Source organism: Tachypleus tridentatus, chromosome 9 (assembly GCF_004210375.1).
Source record: "Tachypleus tridentatus isolate NWPU-2018 chromosome 9, ASM421037v1, whole genome shotgun sequence".
NCBI lineage: Eukaryota > Metazoa > Arthropoda > Merostomata > Xiphosura > Limulidae > Tachypleus > Tachypleus tridentatus.
Genome location: NC_134833.1, coordinates 157,181,321 through 157,202,952, shown reverse-complemented (window position 1 = coordinate 157,202,952; position 21,632 = coordinate 157,181,321). Strand labels below are relative to the sequence as shown.

The 21,632-nt window shown below is 35.1% G+C and overlaps 1 protein-coding gene across 2 annotated transcripts in view; it reads left to right on the top strand.

The window, feature by feature from the left end:
- The first annotated feature begins 4,479 nt into the window (after positions 1-4,479).
- Positions 4,480-21,632, top strand: part of LOC143226758 (constitutive coactivator of peroxisome proliferator-activated receptor gamma-like) — a 58,584-nt gene continuing 41,431 nt past the window's right edge. Inside the window, exons 1-2 of one of the 2 annotated variants that reach the window (XM_076458146.1) lie at positions 4,480-4,588; positions 12,596-14,013. In XM_076458146.1, the coding sequence (XP_076314261.1) occupies positions 12,642-14,013 (1,372 nt within the window). In that variant the 5' untranslated portion in view covers positions 4,480-4,588; positions 12,596-12,641. Of the gene's footprint in view, positions 4,589-5,165; positions 5,396-12,595; positions 14,014-21,632 lie in introns of those variants that run through there. The other variant, XM_076458147.1, reaches the window with a different exon arrangement.

The following is a 21,632-nucleotide window of genomic DNA, read 5'->3' as shown; positions in this document are numbered from 1 at the left end:
TGTATACCATTATTTCACTTCATTTATTTGATTGGATCACTAAACTTATTTTTCTTGTAATGTTATTGAATGTTGTTTGGGACAATGATTTTACTGGAGTAAGATAAGTTTTACGTTTCATGGATATTACACATTTGAAGTTTGATTTTTTTGCGTTTTTATACTTCTAGAATTAGGGTCAACATAGCGGCCTCGAGGTAAAGAGGAGAGGATATGTGATACAGGATTTCACAATATGTTATCTAGTTTTGTTTTTTCAATTATCATATATTTCAGAGCTACCGGTTTGGATGCAGAAAGCCACTCAAATACAAACTTCAATATTCCTTGTTTTTGTGTAAAATTAAGAAGTTTAGTAATTGGTAATTAACCTAATTTCTTCCAAAGAAGGTAGCACATGAAGTTCGGAAATAAAAAGCTATCTCATCTGTTGATAAGCCAACAGATATAACGAATCTTTTAGAGATTGTGTGCTCAAATTGGGGATAATATTCTAAAAAATTATCTCGCGTGCCCATGGTAATTTTCAGCAGCAGATTATCATTTATTATAATTCTAAATTATTTTAAATGAAACAGCTTTAGGAGTTACGTGTTATTAATACCTATAGTAATTCAAAAGAAAGAAAAAATAAAGAATTAGTAACAATAATAATTGACTTTTTTTAAGGTAAACGAAGGAGTTGTTTTTCTTATTTACGTTTATTCGTTGTTTTATTATTAACAGAAAGTATTTTCTAAATGATAAGCTTTGATTCATATTATGTAACATAAAAAATCAAAAACCAAGGAAAGGAAAATCATATTTTACTCTTAGTGAGACTTTCACTGCTGCACCAACCATGACAGATATTTCATACTAGGCTTGTATTTAGTTTTGAGATCTATGCATACAGCAGTTTCATCAGCAAGTCTATTCCTATAATTACACTTTACAAAGTCCATCACTGAAAATAATTACTCGCATAAATTTGTTGATGAAAATACTGTAATACAGTCATTGTGACATTTTTCAGACAGTCAAAAGTTTCAGAACAGAATACCACAGTTTCAGAACCTAATATTCTGTGTTATTCCAGTCACTAACTGATCTCTTTCAATATTTTCTAGTTCAGCTCTAAGTCGACAATTTTTTGCCTCCAAATTGAGCTGCTTTGTAAGTCAATCAGTTGCATCTCAAAATTATCCAAGTCAATCCACTGCAACATTTCCAAATTTAATTTGTCTAGCATTACACTATCTGTATTCTTCATGAATTTTGCAGTTTCTTTAAATAACCTGAACTTATTAAATATTAAAGAAAATTGTTCAAAAGTTAAATTATTGATCCTTGAAAATTGCATTTGCAAGCTCCAAATGTATATTTTCTCATGAATTTCAAGATCTGTCGTTTGTTTGTTTTAGGTTTGGGAAATATTTAAAAGTGCTATTGTAAACATCACATTTAAAAATTCTCAATTTTATTTTAAAACTTTTTATGTTATCAATCATAACATCGAGTGTTTTACCAGATCCCTGCAATTTGGTGTTTAAATCATTTAAATGTGATTAGAGATCTGTGAAAAATATCAATCTACAAATCCACACAACATCAGATAATTCTTGATAAGAAAATTTTTCATTTGTCAAAAACAGACGAATTTCATCCAAACACTAAATAAATCGTTTAAGGACAGAACCTCTACTTAGCCAACGAATATTGTCGTACATAATTAGTTCTGTGTACACCGAATTCAAATCTCTCAATAAATTCTGAAATTGTCTTTTTTTAAGCATGCGCAGAAATAAAATTAATTACCTTGGTTGCAATCCTGTATTCACTCACAAACAAAGAAGAAAAATATAAATGGAGTGAAGCCAGAACCAACAGTTTACTTCTATTTTTACTCAAATACTCATATTCACTCAGGATCTGCGAGAAATTCAAAACGTGTCGTCTGCTGTCACATGTTCCGTAACCTCAAAGCTGGCGTCAAGAGGGCGTGAGACGTCTCCTGTGAACATTTCTCACTGCTCCCGGATTGGAAAAGATCAGTCACTGCTGCATTTGGCAATAATAATAATCATTATATATATATTTATTTGTTATGGGTTAGCGTTAGATTAAAGTTTAAAAATCAAGAGACGGCACTGCATGCCGCATGCCAGCAAAATTTTTTCAAGTGCCACCTTGGGCACATGTGTCATAAGTTCGCCATCTTTGGCGTATTGGATATAGGCTAGGAGCTATCACAACCTAGCATTCACTTTACAGTGGAGAAGAATAACGTGTGAGGTGAGTTAATGTGCAAATCTGGCTTTGTTAACGCTAATATATTTAAATGTAAATCCAGGTTTGCCTCTATAAAATAAAGTTCAACGGAATTTTGAGAAGTGTAAGACTCCCAAGTTTTAATTTATTTTCTATGAGGGCTACTTTCCTAGCTTTCACTATAACTTAAAGGTGAATTTTACAGAAAAAATAAAACTTTGCAGTCAAAAGAACTACTCATACTGATTAATTTTGCAGGTTCACATTTTTTATAAAAAATATGTGCTAATACATAAAATATAGAACTTGGTGCAGAAAGAGCCCTTTCCGAGTGACAGTCCGAACGTTTTAGTTTATACGTTTGCCGCTAGGAAAAGTACTGTGACGTAATAGTTGCCAAACAAATCGCCAACGCCAGCGCGTTTAATATAAATAAACATGGCTAGTGCATACGGAGGCGGAGTCTGTTTTGACTCTGTTTTTGAGATCTGTTTTGACACAGATCTGACAAGTTCTATCGATAAGGACAGTTTCACGAACGAAAGTAGCGGAACTGTGAGTGATACTGATAGCGCCCAGGCTGGTTGCGGCTCTGTCGTATCTCTAGTGGAAGAATGGTAAGTCTAAGTCATGACAACAGATATGGTCTGTATTATTTCACGTGCAATTTTAAGCATCTCAAAATATGTCTGGTGTTTATAAATTATCGGTATCACAGACTGGGTTTTATTTGTTTATACTTTGCCGACTATAGTAACTAATACTCGGCCCTTCCACAATCATTGTGCCGGGTATTTATGACTCATAACAAAATGAATTTCAATTATACGTCATAATTCTGTCTATAAAATCAAACTAGATGTAGCAGTCTGAATAGTTAATTTATCTTGAAATGTTAAATTTAAAAATAAAATTCTTCAAACTTTTCCATATTTAAAAATAATAAAAAACGTCTACAGAATGATCTACCAGCTTTTAAACTTGGAATATACTGTATTTGGGATATATTTGTCCACTGTCTAGACTAGGAAATCAAGGTTTCACTTACTTTCAGGTGCCACAAATGCAAAACACGTCCATGAATGTGAAATGTGTATGTCTAATTACATTCTTCAAAAACTTGTACTTTTTAAATTATTATATTATACTAGTTATTGTTTATCGCTTTATACTGCACACATACCTTTAAGTTTGTTCTTTTCGTGATGGGAAGGGATGGCTTCAGAGGGGTGGAACCTGTACGCTGCAGGCTGAGATCAGTCCTCAGCTATACACGAGGGAAGATGGTGGAGACGATCCTGTCTACTGCCGATGGTTTTTCAGTCTCAACCTGCCTGGCTTGAAACCCACGGAATCCAAAACAGTGGAATCCGACACAAAATATGAGCGTTCAAAGTGATCTTGACAAAGCTTTGCATGGTGTGAAGGAGTTCAGTTCTTCCCACTGTCGCCACCTTGCCGGTTCCTTCTCCTTGCACGGAAACGAAAAGAAGCTTTTGCCCGATGCCGAACCGTTTTTACAACCATAAGCAACGCAGTAAACCATGCTATCATAAAACAAACATAAAGTAGCAATATCAAGACAAAAAATAGTCTCACAAAGTATGTAATCCAAAAAAAGCACCGATAGATTTACATAAAACACCAGCACTGAAAGGAACACAATGGTCGGGGCGCAACGAAGCGTGTTTGACAACTATTACGTCATAGTTGTAAAACGTCACGGAAACAGCCGAACGACCGAGAGGAACTTAAGTTCGAGGACCCGCATATTTTGTTTGATTTTTTACTCAAAAACTAAAGTGTTTAAAAATATGGCAACCATACAGGAATTATACCTAACCAAAGTACAGTTTCTATGGCAATTATTAAATTTGTTGAAAATTCACCTTTAACAAACATCTCTTACCGAGCAATTAAGTAAATGCTTATTTTCATCTTTCGAAGCTCTCCTCAAATAAGTGGTTGAGTCTAAGAACGCAAAATGCATACTTTTTCTTTATGTTTATTGACTTTAAGATTTGGGCCAGGAGTGTATCATAATTAAAAAATATAAGTATTGTTCCGTCCTGCAGTACTTTAAAACTGACGGCACAAAATCATGGTCATGGTGTTCAAATAAATAACTTTTGTTAAGTCTAGTCATTTTAATGCTTATTTTCAGTATGTTGAAGAATCTTCGTAATTTGAAATTGCTGTTAACTTGCACGGGTAAACTCATCTTTTTTATGATTTGTTTCTCTTGTTTTTATTTTTTAAAAGATAGGGGAGGGCGCTTAAAGCGTAGTGTATATATCATTGGGATGAGAAAGTTACGTCAATCATCAGTTTATAATTTGTACGTGAGAGTAAATATTATTTATTCCATTTAAAAAGATGCTTTAATCTGTTATTACTTTAGCTAATATTTTATCCACTTTTTTATTAAATTATTTCTTAAGACAAGAAACATTTAATGTTAATACGTATTCTAACATAAAGTAAAAAATTACTACTACAGTATTTGCTGCTTGCTTAGTCAAGTTAGTGAACATACATGAATTTGCCATAAAATGCTTTCTTGTACTATTTCTCAGATATTTGTTATAAATAATAAACTGACTACAATCGATAATTTAGCTCCGAAAAGGATTTGAACATTGGGAGTATGTAAATAATGTTAGTGAGACAGTACAGAACTACAACTTCAAGTACAATTATTTAACAAATTGAAAAATAGGGCTAATTTGAAAATTTTACTATCTCTTTGGAGGTACTCTAAGTATGTAGACATACTCTTATTAATCAGCCATAAGAAATTAAAAATGAGGCGGTTAAGGAAGGACTGTGTTTTTAAAAGATACTTTAAGGGGGCACTTAAACCCTAACAAAGAATATAGTTAAGGCGATCTGCCTCTATAAACATTTTGTACAGTACATCATGGTAAAGTGTTCATTGTACAGAACCAGTTGTTAACTTCTAAATATCCTCATTTGCTAACCCTAACTGCTGTTAAAAAGTCAGTTAAGTGGTAAGTCACGAGTGAGTACAACTATGACAATTAGTCAAAGAAAACCTTATAAATTAATAGGCAGTTGTTTGTAGAGTTACTCTGTTTCAAGTAGGCATGTTGGCTGAAGGATATTGTAATATGTAGTGCCAAATGTATGTATCTTTATATTACTTGTTAATAATGTCTATATAGTAGAATCTCTGTGTTTTGGATGCATTTGTTCTGTCCTCAGTTTTCTTCATAAATATATAAAACATAAATAACAGTCTGTTACATCCAGGAACATACACTAGGTTCATATAGTTAGTTACATAACAAATGTTATTAATCCTTGCCAAATGATAACTTTCCATTTAGTTGATGTTCAAATATAAAACTAATTCATACTTTGCTTTTTCTATTAAATGTGTAAATTCTTTGTATTTTCCTCCATAGTTTAATGAAACAACTTATAGAAAATTACCTGTTTTAATTGCCAGAATAATATACATATATATATGGTTTTTCACACATATATTCCATCCAAAGGAAAAGTTTCATTAGACCAAACCCAGCTACAAATGCTATAGAAGGAGCTCTTGGCATGATTAGCTGTTTTGCTAATGTAAAAAAATAATAAATCTATACATCATTAGCATTTATGTTAACTAATAAGCACTAAAGCTCATGTTTCAGACCAGTTGAAATAAGTTAAAAAAATCTAATGATATAAATTAAGCTACTTTGTGGAGATGGAAAAGACCTTAACTGTAATCAATATCTGTAGTGTATGAATACTATCTTTTTGTTTTATGTGATTCGTTCATGCTTTTTTATCAGTTTCTTATGTAATGTGTCAAAATGTAGAAAAGTAATGCTGAGAAAAAAGATCAGATCTTTTATTCAAATGGTGTAATTTCATTTACTGTTAATGCTAAACTGTGATAACATTTTTGTCTTGTCATAATATTTTTACAATATTTAGATACATTTGTACATACTATTGAATTACAATGTAAGGAAGGTTTGTTTTTGGTGTGTACATCTTCATAGTTAATGAGTTGCAGAAGTGTGTGCTTACATTTGTTAGATGTGTTATTGACTTATATAAGTCTGACTTGTCCTGGCTGTTTACTTCCTGGTAGTCAATTGGTTATAGAAGTTAAAACATCCATGTTAATTAGATGTGTTATTGGTTGATTATTCTAGTTCATCAGCTGGTCAACTGTAGAAGTGTAGCTATGTTTGTTAGCTTTTTTTTTTTTTTATGTAAGACTGGATTATGTTGGTTCCATACTTCCTGATACATCAACTGTTCAGTTGTAGAAGTGTGGACATGTTTGTTATGTGTTACTGGTTGATGTAAGACTGGTTTATTCTGGTTTTCTGATACATCAGTTGATCACTTGTAGAAGTGTAATTGTTTGTTATATGTACTGTATGGCTGGTTTATTCTGGTTGTCTGCTTCCTAACCATGTATAAAAGTTTGACCAAGTTTTCAGAGTACTTGCTTCAATACAAAAACTCAGATTTGACAACTTCTTTTATTTCAGTAAAACTCTAGATTCTAAATGTATATGAAGAATCCTCGCTTTTCTGAAATCATGTTTCAAACTTTTTTTTAAATATTTTGTGTAATTATTTGTAAAGGAGTGAATCAAGAAACAAGGTTCAGGTAAAGCATTTGGTAAGGATTTAAAACTTTTATCAAAATGTAGCAGTCTGTTTGTAAGTAAGAGGTTGCAGGTTTGTGACCTTAGCTTTTGCAACTTTATGACTAACTCAGTAACGACGTGTTATTTTAGGATAAATAATACAACTGAATTGTATGGACAGGAGTCTTTGCTGGTCATTCCTTAATACTGTCTTAATTTGTTTTACAAAGATAAAAAATGTTAAATGTAACATAGTTGATGAAATTGCATCATCGTGGTCTTTATGTCATCATCAACTACAGGAATTATCTGAAGCTAAAGCAATGAAGTAATTTAAATCTCTCGGTTGGAAGTTCTATGGCACGTGCATGCATCTAAAAGTATTTTGAATAACTTCAAAATACAAGCAAGCTAACAACTTCAAGTTAAGTCAAGTACTTAAGATTTAGGCTTAGATTGAAAGACAAGTAAGTTAAATATGTTGTACAGACTTGTGTTTTTTGAAACAAATCAGTCAGAGTGTTATAAAAGTTACTGTGACTGAGCTGTTTTACCTTATTGTTTGGCCATCCCGTTTTATGACTTCTTGTTTAAAGAAATGTTTTTCAGTATTCAAAATAGATATATTCTTTTGAGAAAGAAAATGGTAACTGCAAGTGATAAAACATGTTTGTTCACAAAGAGTACAAGAGATAAAATTAAAAGCATCACAAATTTAGGAACTTTAAATTGACTGGTGTTATAGAAGTTCAAGGAAGTTGGTTAGACAGGAAATTCGGACATTAAAAACAATGTATGAAAAAATTTGGCTAAAATAAATATTAATAAGGATTTTTTAAAAGTACGTTAGAGTTAAACAAAATGTTAAGAGGACGATAGAATCCTTGAGGGATGATAAAGGAAGGAGAGTATCTGATGGTTATGAAATGGCTTGGTTATTAAATTCTGCCTTTTCTTCAGTTTTAATTAATTAAGATTTAAACTGTATTCCTCATCTTGAACAATTTGTAAATGAAAACAAAGTTGAACAAGGCAGTTGAATGAATTCTGAGCTAGTTAAAATAAAGTTGGGAAGTTTAAATAATAACAAGGCTCTTGGGTTGGGTAATATTTCCGTGAGGATTTTAAAGGTGATCAAGAATTGGATATGTGACCCACTTGCTTCTTTTTTTTTTTTTTTAAACTTTGAATAGCAGACAAGTACCAACAGATTGGAATTTGACTAATGTCACTCCTATCATTAAAGGAAATAATAGAAATTGTCCCAGTAATTATAGGCCTATTAATCTTACACCAGTTGTGGGAAAAGTTTTGGAAAGTCTGATAAAAGATATTTTGCAAATTCAAACTGTGTTAATGTTGCAAGTGGGGTACCACAGGGCACAGTCTTAGGACCATTGCTCTTTTTTATTTAAATTAATGAGATGAAGGAATGGTCCAAAATTACTTATGTTTACTGATGACATCAAGGTCTTGGGTATTGCTGGATGTGAAGAAGATGATGCTGGTTTACAAAAAGATTTAGATCATTTAGTGAGTTTAAAAAATTAATGTCAGATGGATTTTAGTAATGATAAATGTAAGATATTGTGTTTGGGTTACCTTAACTTGAATTAAGTATAATTTGGATGGGAATAACCTGAACAGTTTCATGAAAGAAAAGGATCATGTGTAATGGTTTATCCGTCTATTAAGGCATCAAAGTATCCATAGGGTTTTTGGCTGTATCCACAAAAATGTTGAATACAGGTCTAAATAGGTTATAATTTAATTTTATAGATCACCAGTTAAGCCACATTTGGAGTGTTTGGTTCATAGGTTTGTAAGTTAGTTGTTTTTTTTAACAAATCATTGGTTCTCTTCTTGTAGGTTTGTGATGTGTTTTTTTCCCAAATCATTGGTTCTTGTTTTATATGTTTGTAAGGTGTTTTTTTTCAACTCACTGGTTCTCTTGTTATAGGTTTGTAAGGTGTTTTTTCCAACTCATTGATTCACTTCTTATAGGTTTGTAAGGTGTGTTTTTTTCCAAATCATTGGTTCTTTTCTTATAGGGTTGTAGGGTGTTTTTTCCAAATCATTTGTTCTCTTTTTATCGGTTTGTAAGGTGTTTTTTTTTCCAAATTATTGGTTCTCTTATACAGGGTGTTCAGAAAGTTACTGTGCAGTTTTGTAATAATATTTTATTCAGTCTATTTCAAGCCAGCAACTGATAGCGGTGTTTAGAAACAAAATAAGAAGGATCCAGGCCTGTATTTATGCCAACGGGGGTCACTTTCAACATTGTTTATAATTGTCATTCATATTTACCTCCTGTATTCTATATTGAAACATGTCTGTTAATAGATATACAAGTGACAGTGACTTTCCGAACATCCTGTGGGTTTGTAAGGTGTTTTTTTTCCAAATCTTAACACTCCTACGAAAAGACGTTTCTAGTCCTGATTTCTTCAAGCCCGTTCCCCTGGCTGTGGTTTCGCTAGATAGTAGATAGGGACAGTGGGAATCTCGTTAATCCATTTAGTAGTAGTTTGTGAAGTAGACAAAAACAAATAATTGTTATTCAGGGGCAAGGGGAAGAGGATATACATGATAGGGGAAAGATCTGTCAGGGACATTGTGTGGACTAAATTTGGTTAAGGATATAATAAGCAGGTCATTAGGCTAACCTTAATTTGTAAGGATGAGCACATTGGTTAGTTGGACTTTTGTGAAAGTCCAGTAGGACAAGCCAACTTTTTGGTAAGCCTGGTGGTTGAGTCACTTGAATTGTAATCTATGTTGTAGTTTCAAAATTCCATGTTAGAGCATACTCGCCTTTTAGTAGTGTTGACAATATAATGTTAGTGTTGATCCCACCATTTATTGGTAAAGAGTAGCTTCAAAATTATGGATGACTAGTGCAGATAGCCATCAGTTAGCTTTGAATGAAATTCTACAAACAAGCTTTTTGGAATAGATGGTTTATATCTAAATTTAGAAGCTGGCTTGTTTGTAAGAGCAGCTTTAAACTAGGATTAGACATTGGTGAAAATCAGGTAAGTAATATGTAGAGAAAGTATATCTTAGGAACAAAATACAGAAGTGGTTTTCATTTGTAGGCTAAAGTGTTAGTAATGTAATGCCACTACTATACAAAATAGATGACTTTAGAGTATCAGTTGTAGTTGAATATTTTGATATAATGAGAACAACTGAAACCTCTTTAAATGTAGATAATTTTGATGACAGAAGTTTCTCTGAAATACATGGTTATAGGTTATTTAATAGGGATAGAGTTGTAAAGTGAGGACAAAGATAGCCTAGTTTCTTTGTGTCATAAAACACCAAACCAACCTAAAATCAGAGGAGAATGGCTTCATATGTAAAATTTGAGTTGTGTTCTGTTGAAGCTTAGGATATTGAATCATTTGGGTTTCTATTAGAAAAGGGAAAAAGGCTTTTAGTTGGAACTTGTTACAGACAACCAGATGATACTGAAGAAATTAACAAGAAACTTTTCAGTGAGATCATGATTTAAACTATTAATTTATTCATAATTATTGGGGTTTTAATTTCAGGCAGGTAGATTGGGAAGTGTTAAGAGTCAAATCATGAGAGGTTTTTGTAAACTGTTCAAGATGGTTTTCTTCAACAGTTAGTTAGAAATAGTATTAGGAACTATATGGAACAATAATATTTTAGATTTCTTGTTAGGTGCTAATATAGAAGTAGTTAAGAGAATGGAGAATCTCTAAGTGTTAGTAGTATTTGCTTCATTCAGTTTGATGTTTCACTTCATGTATCATATGGGAATAGGTTATAATAAAATTTTGATTACAAATTTTAGAAAAGCAAGTTTTGAAGGAATGCAGCAAAAACTGTCTGTTATGGGCTGGGAAAGTTGAATTAATTGAAGATATTAATTAAATATAAAGAGATTTTTTAATTATTCAATATAGACATATTATCTGAATAGAGAGTAAGAGATCACACTGTCTGACAAATGGTATAAAGTATAAAACTGAAACAAAAAATAATAATAAATTTAAGGAGTTGAAATTTACTAAACACGTAGAAGATAGAGAAAACCAAGAGAGTTAGTTGGTCAGACAAAATATTAGGAAACTTAAATGATAAAAGGGTTGGCTAAAATTGTAAAAAGTAACCAAGAATTTGTTTAAACACATTAAGGATAAGTAAGCTATTAGGGTTGGAGTAGACATTACACAGGAATCTGGTGATTATAAGATGGTTATTAAATTTGATTGTTTTTCAGCTATCTCTAATGAAAATTGAAGTGATATTACTCACCATGAGCAGTTCATAGATGGAAACAAGATGATTACATTAATTCTGAACTTTTTAAACTCAGATAGGGAAATTTAAAATTTCAAAGGAGGTTAAGGATTGGATAAATGTGCCACCTTCTGTTTGTTTTGTAAAACCTTGAATAGTGGAGATTAAAAGCTGGTTAATATAACCTTTTTTCAAATGGAGGTGAGAAAAATTGTTCAAATAATTATGGGTCTCTTAACCTTGCATCAGTCATGAGAAAAATATTGAAAAGATATTTTTCAAAGTCACTTAACAAAGTTTAAATTTTATTGGATAGTCAACATGGTTAACATCTTGCCTTACTAGACTATTGATATTATTTGAAGAGGTTACTGTTGTGTAGACGAGGGTGTGGTGTATCTAGATTTTGAGAAAGGATTTGACAAGATACCACATAAAAGGTTTTAAAATTTATCATCTAGGTATGGGGGATAAGTTAGCAAACGATTGCTCAGTAAGTTACTGAAGAGTATAATGCTACTTTATAGAAGAATTTGAGTCATTTGACAAGTTGGTCAGATAAATTACAGATGGGTTTTGATTATAATAAATGGAAGGTAATGTATGTGGATTATGGTACAGTTGATTATAATTATAATTTTTAACAGTGTTGCAAAAGAAAGGTGCCTGGGTATTCTAATTCATTAATCCCTGTATGTCATCAAGTTATGAGTAGAACCAAAATCATTTTAGGCTGTATCTATAAAAATATTAAATATAAGTCTAAAGAAGTGGGTATAATTTCCTTTTATAGATCTCTTGGTTGGACTAAAAATATTGTGTTCAGCCATTAGATTCTTGTTTCAGGAAGGACATTGAATTGTTGGAAAGAGTTCAGACTAGGGCAGCTGGGATGACACTTGGGATAAAAAGGTGCCATAAGAGGACATGTGAAAACTCTGGAAGATTTAGAGGGGATACAACTGAGGTGTTTAAGTTAAGGGAATTGATAGCATTGATGTATAATCTTTTGTCATACTTAAGTGTTGAGAACGGAAGGAGTAGGGGACACAAGTATAAATTGTAATGGAGAATGAGTTATCTTCAACTAAGACAGTTTTGTTTCTCTAATAGGTTGGTTGGTCTTTCAAACATATTACCTTCAGGCATGGTAGAGGCAGTAAATTAAAGTGAGTTTAAAGGAAGGCTTGATAAATACGTGAATGATAAAGGCTGGTTTTGAGTTTTTTTTATCAGTGGACATGATGCCCTAAATGAACCAGTGAGTTTCTTGTTGTTAAATTTTGTTTTTTGTTAATACCAAGTGTAATGTATATATAATTATTTCAGATACAAAACAGTATATAACAAGATCAAGTACTAAATGCAATATACGTATAACCACATACTAAACAAATTTACATTATTTAAATATAATAATTTGAAATACAATTTTTTTTCAGAGTTTATTTGTTGGTGGTGAGGTTTTTTCATCTGTAAATATTCCAAATGGGTGTAAAAGGACTTCAATATTATGTGGACAATCATTGTATTCAAGCCTTTACAGAGGTTTCCATTATTGAACAAGCCAGAACTCATGCAAGACTTTTCAACTGTGTACCACTTTTGGCTGTGGATGGTATGGCTTTGATACATAAACTCTACAGTAGTGTAGGGAGATTAGACTGGGTTTTAGGTGGCCAGTGGTATGAATTTGTGGTTATTTTAAAACAATTTGTACAGACATTGACACAGAATGGTATTTGTGTTGTTTTCTTTTTTGATGGTGCAGTTAGTTCTAATAAGCGTAAGGAATGGGTTAGTCGTAGACTCCAACGATTGAAAGAAGTTGCAGTTATTTTTACCCATCTCCACTTCACTCATCAGAAACCTGACAACAAGCTGTTTCAGCTTCCAGCATCAATGGGTACACTAACAAGGTTTGCACTCAAGTTTGAATGCAACTGTGAAGTTATAACAACCATATTGGATGCAGATCAAGAAATATCGGAGTTTGCTCGAAACAGAGATGATTGTTTTGCAATCCTCAGTCAGGACTCAGACTACTTAATTTTTGACACTAAACCTTATTTGTCAGTCACTACTCTAGACCTAGAAACGATGACAACAGTATTATACGATCGAAGGGAACTTGCCAAGCAATTAGGGCTTCATGTAAACCAACTACCCTTGTTTTCTTGTCTTATGGGAAATGATATTGTTAGAGTAGACTTACTGAGGAAGTTTCACTGTGCACTTTGCAATTCTCCAAGAAACCCCAGTGCTGTGGAATTGGTACCAGTAATAGCAAATCTAATTAACAGCAACAGATGGGGAGGTGATCCTACTGATAAGAAAGAACTTTCTCAGATAGCTTATATGATATTCTCAGACCAGAGTTATTGGGAACTCTTCTCTGAAGGTTTGAGGTCGTACAACTTACAGTTTAAAGACAATAGAAGTAAATTTTATCAACCTTTTGACCCTTCAATAAACTGCCCTAATCATACCCTAGCTGTTGCACGAGAAAGGCATACATATTGTATCGACTTTCCTGGCATTTTTAGTTTGTTGTGTCGACGTGAGTATGAGTCTTCAACAACTTTGGAGGATCACAATGACAACACCTTGCTTCCTTCAGCTCTACTCTTCAGGCCCATCAGACAAAAAATGTACAGCTTACTTTATCAGTATCAGATAAAGAGAGGCTTGCCCATAAAGAGTCCAAGATTTTATAGTCAGGGTCTTGGCGACAACAGATATGCCTCTCTTCCTACTAGTTCCTTTTCACTTTCAGAAGGGGTTAGGGAATGGTGTGCATATCCAGGAAACCCTCTCACTGAGCCAGAGTTTGTGATGCCTTTGGCTTTAGATATACCAGGTATGTAACAACATACTATAGCTCTTTCTTACCATTTGTGCTGAAATTTGCTAAAAAATACCTTGTATTTTAAAAATATACTTTGTCAGTATCTTCTCTTTGGACCATAAAAAGTGTTACTTTGTAAAATAAATAAACAAATAGTGCTAACCTAGGTTTTAAAAAAAAAGTTTACCTGTGTACTTAAATTAGCACATATTAGTACTTGTATGTGAGGTGGAAAGTTTTTGAATAAGACATACAACTAGTTCAAAGTTTATTGAAGGTTCAGAAACAATAAAATATTCTCAGCACCTAGTAATTTATCTTTTATATAATTGTAATGATTTTTTATTCAGTATATATTATACACATAAGAGATTTTGGTGTCTATATGTTGCCATGATAGATTATAAAACATCTTTCTACAACAGCCAGTCACTGGAATTATCTCTTTCATTGCCTAAAAGTTGCCATGATAGATCATAAAACAACTTTCTACAACAGCCAGTCACTGGAATTATCTCTTTTATTGCCTAAAGTTGCCATGATAGATCACTGAACATCTTTCTATGGCAGCCAGTCACTGCATTTATCTATTTGGTTGTCTCAAGGTTATAATAAATCATTAAACAACTTTCTGAGATATCCAGTCACAGTATTTATCTGTTTGGTTGTCTAAAGGTTGTCATGATAGATCACTAAACATTTTTCTATGACAGCCAATCAATTTATTTATCTATTTGGTTGTCTCAAGGTTACCATAATAAATCATTAAACAACTTTCTAAGATAACAAGTCACTGTATTTATCTGTTTGGTTGTCTAAAGGTTGTCATGATAAATCATTAAACAACTTTGAGATATCCAGTCACAGTATTTATCTATTTAGTTGTCTTAAGGTTGCCATGATAAATCATTAAAGAACTTTGTGAGACAGCCAGTCACTGTATTCACCTGTTTGGTTGTATAAAGATTGCCATGATAAATTATTAAATAACTTTCTACAATAGCCAGTCACTGCATTTATTTGTTTGGTTGTCTATGGGTTGCTATGATAAATCATTAAATAGCTTTCTATGATAGCTAGTCACTATATTTATCTGTTTGGTTGTCTATAGATTGCCATGATAAATCATTAAACATCTTTCTGAGATATCCAGTCACGGTATCTGTTTGGTTGTCTAAAGGTTGTCATGAAAATCATTAAAGAACTTTCCGAGAGGATCGTGGTGGTTAAGGGGTCCAACCCTAGCACACCTCTTTGGCCTTGAATTCCTGTAGACAGGCAGCCTTGGGGTGGCCCCTAGGGTTAATCGGCTGGTCCACTTGGGCTATGGTCAACCAAAGTACCAGTGTTGGATGTTCTCAATGTGTGTTGAAGACATTGTGTCTGATGCTGGTGTTTGGGTGTAGTGCTTACGAAACCCTATGTTGCTGGAGTGTCCTTGTTTGGGATTGTAGTGGGCCCCCTCGTCAGGCTCCATGGTTGGTTGGGTCAGTGGGCACCGAAAAATTATTATTTTTTATTATGGATCCTTGAAATAAAAACTTAAATATAATAGTGAAAAACAGTTCATAGGTAAATGACCATGTCTGAAAGATTCTGAGCAGCAATCTTCAACATCTGTAACACCTGTACTTCATTTTCTTATGCTATATTCTCTTTTAGACAAACCTTTTGGGCAAATGTCTACCTTTTTCATTCAGAAGGGACTAGAGGGATTTGCTGGCTCTCCATAGTAAGTCAGAAAGCTTTCTCTGATGACATATTAGTGGAAAAATCCTCATCGTAACACAGTGAACTCCTTCCATTCAAAGGCGATTGGGAATATATACCTATAGAGGTTATGCCTTCTGCTACTTTTAATTTGTCAGGAGGACTTATTGTTGAGATGGTTTTGAAGAACATCCCGAAGTCAGAGATTCTCGCTGATTTCTCCACCTGAGAAGTTTCTACAGTGAGGCAAAGATGGAATTACGATGCCAACCAATGTCCTCATTTCTGACATTTACATCACCATGTCCATCTTCCACCATTAAGGCAGGTTATCTTAATTGCAAGGTACAGCCATGCATTCCAAACTCTCTCAGATGTTTCCAGTGTCAGAGGTTTGGTCACTCAAAGACATCATGTCATGGTTCCTTGACATATGCTTATTGTGGTAGCAAGGACCACAATGCCTGTGAGTGTGAAATGGACCCTCATTGAGTCAATTGCAATGGCTCTCACCAGTCCTACTTTGTTCTTGCCCTAAATGGTTGGAAGAAAAAGAGGTGCAGCGTTTGAAGACGATTCAGAACATTACTTAACCTGAGGCTCGAATGTTGCTGTCCACCACTTCATCTCGGACATATGCTGTTGCACTTGGTTTCACTACTATAGTGGGATAGATCTCTCTGTGCCTCAAAAAGAATAATTCTCAAACCAAATAAAAAGTCTTTTGACTTCCATGGTTAGAAATGTTGATGAATCAACGTCAAAACCCATATCTGATACTAACATACATTCCAGCAAACCCCAAAATCCACTTCCTTTGGTTCTGGGTGCGGACATTTCCTTGGGTATATCTTCTCCCACCCCAAGATGCAAAACGATCATTTGTTCACATCTTCAGTTGCTGGAATCCTCTTCCAACAATAAAGACCTGCCCAATCGACTCGGGGCAGGATCCATGGAGGTCGACAGACCTCCCTCGAATAAAGACAGTAAAGAAAAAAGACATGGTCGTAAACAGAAGTGCTCTCCACCCAGTTCTCCTGCACAAATAAAAATGGCCACCTTGATACAATGTAACTGTCGAGGTTTACGTTTTAATTTGGATGACATCACAGGACTGATTGCTTCCTACCATCCTGTATGTCTTTCCTTACAGGAAACCTTTCTGAAACCTGCCAATACAGTCACCTTTTGGCAGTTTCCTTTGTACAGAAATGACAGACTGTTTGATGGAAGGGTGACACTGTTGGTTGATCAGCATGTGCCCCCTGTCTTTGCCACTCAACACACCCTTGGAGGCCATAGCCATCCGTGTTTCCTTGGGTCATACCATCACTGTTTGTTCTCTCTACCTGTCGTCTGGAGAGACATATGATCAATCAGACCTTGATGCTCTCATTGAACAGTTGCCGTCTCCCTTTTTAATCCTGGAGGACTTTAATGGACATCATCCCTTCTGGGAAAGTGCTGATATTGATGGGAGGGGGTTGTTCCATAGAGTGTATGCTCTCTGATCACAACCTTTCTCTATTCGATACTGGTTCTTATACTTATTTTCAAAGCCAGTAGGACTCTTGGATTAAGTTCACAACCAGCATATCTTCTATTATCAGTTCCAAAGTCATATGGGACAAGATTCGAAAGGTCAGTGGACAATATAATTCTGACCCCTCTCGATCTTGCTCTCTGATGGCCAGGAAGTAGCTGATACCTGGAGCATCCCGATACTTTAGGTGAAAGCTTTTGCCAGGTATCTAGTACTTCTGCTTCTTCCTCCGCCTTCTTAGCCGTCAAGATTTGGGCAGAGAGATCACCTCTTTCCTTTCGAGCTGATTGTCTCTATGACTATAATCGTCTTTTTATACTGGTGGAATTCAAACTGGCCCTTCGTTGATCTGGCAGTACATTGGTCAAACCTGATGATGTACACTACAAAATGCTGCTCCATCTATCTTCTGCTTCTCTTGCTATTCTTCTGATTGTTTTAAACTGGATTTGGCAGGAGAATCTTTTTCCTGATGCTTGGTGCTGGGCTATTGTCTCACCTTTTTCTAAACCTTGGGAAGATCCCAAGATTCCTTCAAACTACCGTCCAGTTGTTTTGACAAGCTGTCTCTGTAAGACCTTAAAGAGAATGGATAATGCCCGTCTTGTTTGGTTCCTCGAATCAAACAACCTTCTCTTGCCCACCCAGTATGGGTTCCAACAACAGTGCTTCACCATGGACAACCTGATTACACTTGAAACATCAATCAGAGAAGCCTTTCTCAACGACAACATATTGTATCAATATTCTTTCACATTTAGAAGACTTATGATACAACATGGAGGTATGGCATTTTGCAAGACCTCCATTTATATGGGTTACATAGCCATTTGCCCATTTTTATTAAAACGTTTGTAATGGACAGGCGATTCCAAGATCGTGTGGGTTCGATACTTTTCCATTCTTTTCTATAGGAACTTGGAATCTCTCAGGGCTGTGTTTTGAGTGTCACACTTTTCAGTATAAAGATTAATGCCATCACTGAACAACTTTCTCTTGCTGTTGCAAACGGGCTCTATGTCGACAACTTTTACATCTCATGTCAATCATCAAAGATGAGGCATACTGAGAGGCAGCTACAGACTGCCCTCAGTTTTTTACTGAAGTGGACCACGGCAAACGGTTTTAATTTCTCTCTCTATAAAACCGTTTGCAAGCATTTTTGCCATAAACGGGGTATTCATCCTGATCCTGAACTCCATATCAGTGAAGTCGTGCTACTCGTGGTTCCTGAGACAAAATTCTTCGGTCTTATCTTTGACCATAAGCTGACCTTTGTACCACACATCGAGCAGTGACAAGTCAAATGTACAAGAGCACTAAACATCCTCTGTGTCCTCTCTTTCACCACTTGGGGAGCGGATCGATGTTCTATGCTAAAGATATATTGTGCTCTTATTCTATTGAAACTAGACTAAGGTTCACTGGTTTATGGCTCTGCCAGGACCTCGGCCTTAAAGATGCTGAATTCCCTTCATCGTCATGGACTTTGGCTCTGCACCGGGGCTTGCCACACTTTCCCTGTTCAGAGCTTATAGATAGAACCTCATGAACCTTCTTTGCACCTCCACCATTTACAACTGTCTTTACTATATGCTTTGAAACTTCGTTCCTTACCAAAGCATCCCATCTGGAGTTGTGTTTTCTTTCCTCAGTGGGCCATACTTTTACAGAACAGATGATCTGCTGTTGCTCCTTTTGGCCCTCGTATCCAGGCACAGTTGGATGAATTGGGTTTGTCCTTGTATAACGTTGCTGTATCCACTGGTCAGCTCATCCCACCATGGCTTATTACAGTCCCCAAATGTTCCCTATCTTTAAGTCATCTGAGAAAAGCAGACACTCCTAATTGGAAATACTGTCTGTTATTTGCTAAACATCTTTCGAACCATCCTTCCATTCCTATTTATACAGATGGTTCGAAATCAGGTGGCTGTATGGGTTCTGTCATGGTTTGTTGTGGTTCAGTGGTTGTGTGCAGAATCCTTTCTACAGCTTCTGTGTTCACTGCTGAACTGTACACCATTTCTCTTGTCCTGGATCACATAGAAGCTAAGAAGTACTCAAATTGCACTATTTATACTGACTCGCTTAGTTCTCTTCTGGCCCTGGAATCGCTTCACGTTGGTTCACATCCTGTTCTCGTCGATATTCAAAACTTGCTGGCCCATTTCTCTTTAACATCTACTTCTATCCAGTTTTTCTGGGTACCAGGTCCCATTGGTATTCGTGGGAACTGGCTCGCTAACACTGCAGCTAAATCTGTCTGCTCTGGACTATCACTGCTGTGCCTGTTCCATACATGGAATATGGTCCTGTGTTCAAGGTTTGGCTCCATGCCAGTTGGGAGCCGACTTGGAGTGAGTAATGTGAAAACAAGCTTTTCCAAATAAAACCCTCTATTGGACTTTGGCCGTCTTGCTTCCGTAAGGATGGGAAAGAGGAAGTTGTTCTAACTAGACTACGCATTGGTCACAGTTTTTTTAACTCATCATTTTCTTTTATTTAAAACTGATGCACCAGTGTGTAGTCTGTGTAACACTCATGTCACAATAAGCCGCGTTTTACTTTCTTGCCGTCGTTATGACTCTCAACGACAGCACTATTTTAAACAGGTTCTGTTCCAAGGTTTATCCATAATGTTAGACAGTATTACTGGCGATGATGAAACTGTCCACTTTAGAAGTTTTTTCGATTTTTAAAGGCCATTAATCTTTTTAATGCTATTTAAGTGTTTTTTTAATTTAACATTAGACCTTTGTTTAATGTGATTCCTTTTTAAGAATAACAGTCCATCTAGTTCGATATGAAATTAGAAAATGGCCGTACATCACATAACTCGAAACCAGGACTAGAAAGGACAACTTCAGATGACTGTAACACTGATGTTTGTACTTATCTGTTAGTCATCCTGGTGAGTTATAACCATTCAACTTATGCTGCAGAATATCCTTCACAACTGCTATTTTCTCTCTTACTGCTGTAGATACAAAAACTGGATTTCAAGCTGTTTAAGTTTTTATTCAAAAATCAACTTTGTTTTGTTTGACCTTGATTTCCTTTTATGAATTTTTAATAATTTTAATTTTTTACTGGATGTTTGGCGCAGATAGCCTAGTTGCTTTGCGCCATAAAACACCAAACCAACCAAACACACACTATGTATCAACAACACCTATTTATATGCCATGTATTACCAACATCTATTTATATGCCATGTATTACCACACCTTGTATCGCCAATGTCTTATCACACACCATCATCACCAATGTCTTATCACACACCTTGTATCACCAATGTCTTATCACACACCATCATCACCAACACCTTATCACACACCTTGTATCACCAATGTCTTATCACACACCATCATCACCAATGTCTTATCACACACCTTGTATCACCAATGTCTTATCACACACCATCATCATCACGCACCATTATCACAACACCATCATATGCCATGTATTACCACGTCTATTCATATGCCTTGTATCGCCAATGTCTTATCACGCACCATCATCATCAACGCGCACCTATTATACGCGTGTACGTTGCCAGCGTCTGTTTATATCATGTCTTACCACACACCGTCATCACACGTCTTTATCAACACGCCTGTTTGTATGCGTATTGCCAACGTCTGTTATATGCGTCGTGTCTTACCAACGCTTATTATGCGCGTCTTGTATCACCAACACCTTATCACACACCATGCATCACCAACACCTTATCATACACCATACATCACCAATGCCTTATCACACACCATGCATCACCAATGCCTTATCACACACCATGCATCACCAATGTCTTATCATACACCATACATCACCAACACACTATTATACATCATGTGTTACCAACACCTTATCACACACCATGCATCACCAACACCTTATTACACACCATGTGTCACCAACACCTTATCACACACCATGCATCACCAACACACTATTATACATCATGTGTTACCAACACCTTATTATACACCATGTATCACCAACACGTGCATCAACATACCATTATCACACACCATGTATCAACAGCACCTTGTTATACACCATGTATCACACACCATGAATGAAGTGTGAATCACACACTGAAGTGGATACCGTGATGGTGTGGTAGATGGTTTTCAATTCCTAACTCTAATTTTTTTACAGGAATGTTTTCGTATATCTTAGAAGTAGTTTGAACTATATTCGTCTTGTAATACAGTTCGGCTTATTTGTTAAGAAGATAACAGATAATGTCGTGAACAGACGTATCAGAATTTGGGGAGGGAGTTATTTTCACTCCTGATCTTGAGATCCGAAGCTTAAGTCTTTCCTTAAAACTCTTCTCTCTTTAAGATGTTCGAATCATCGTGTT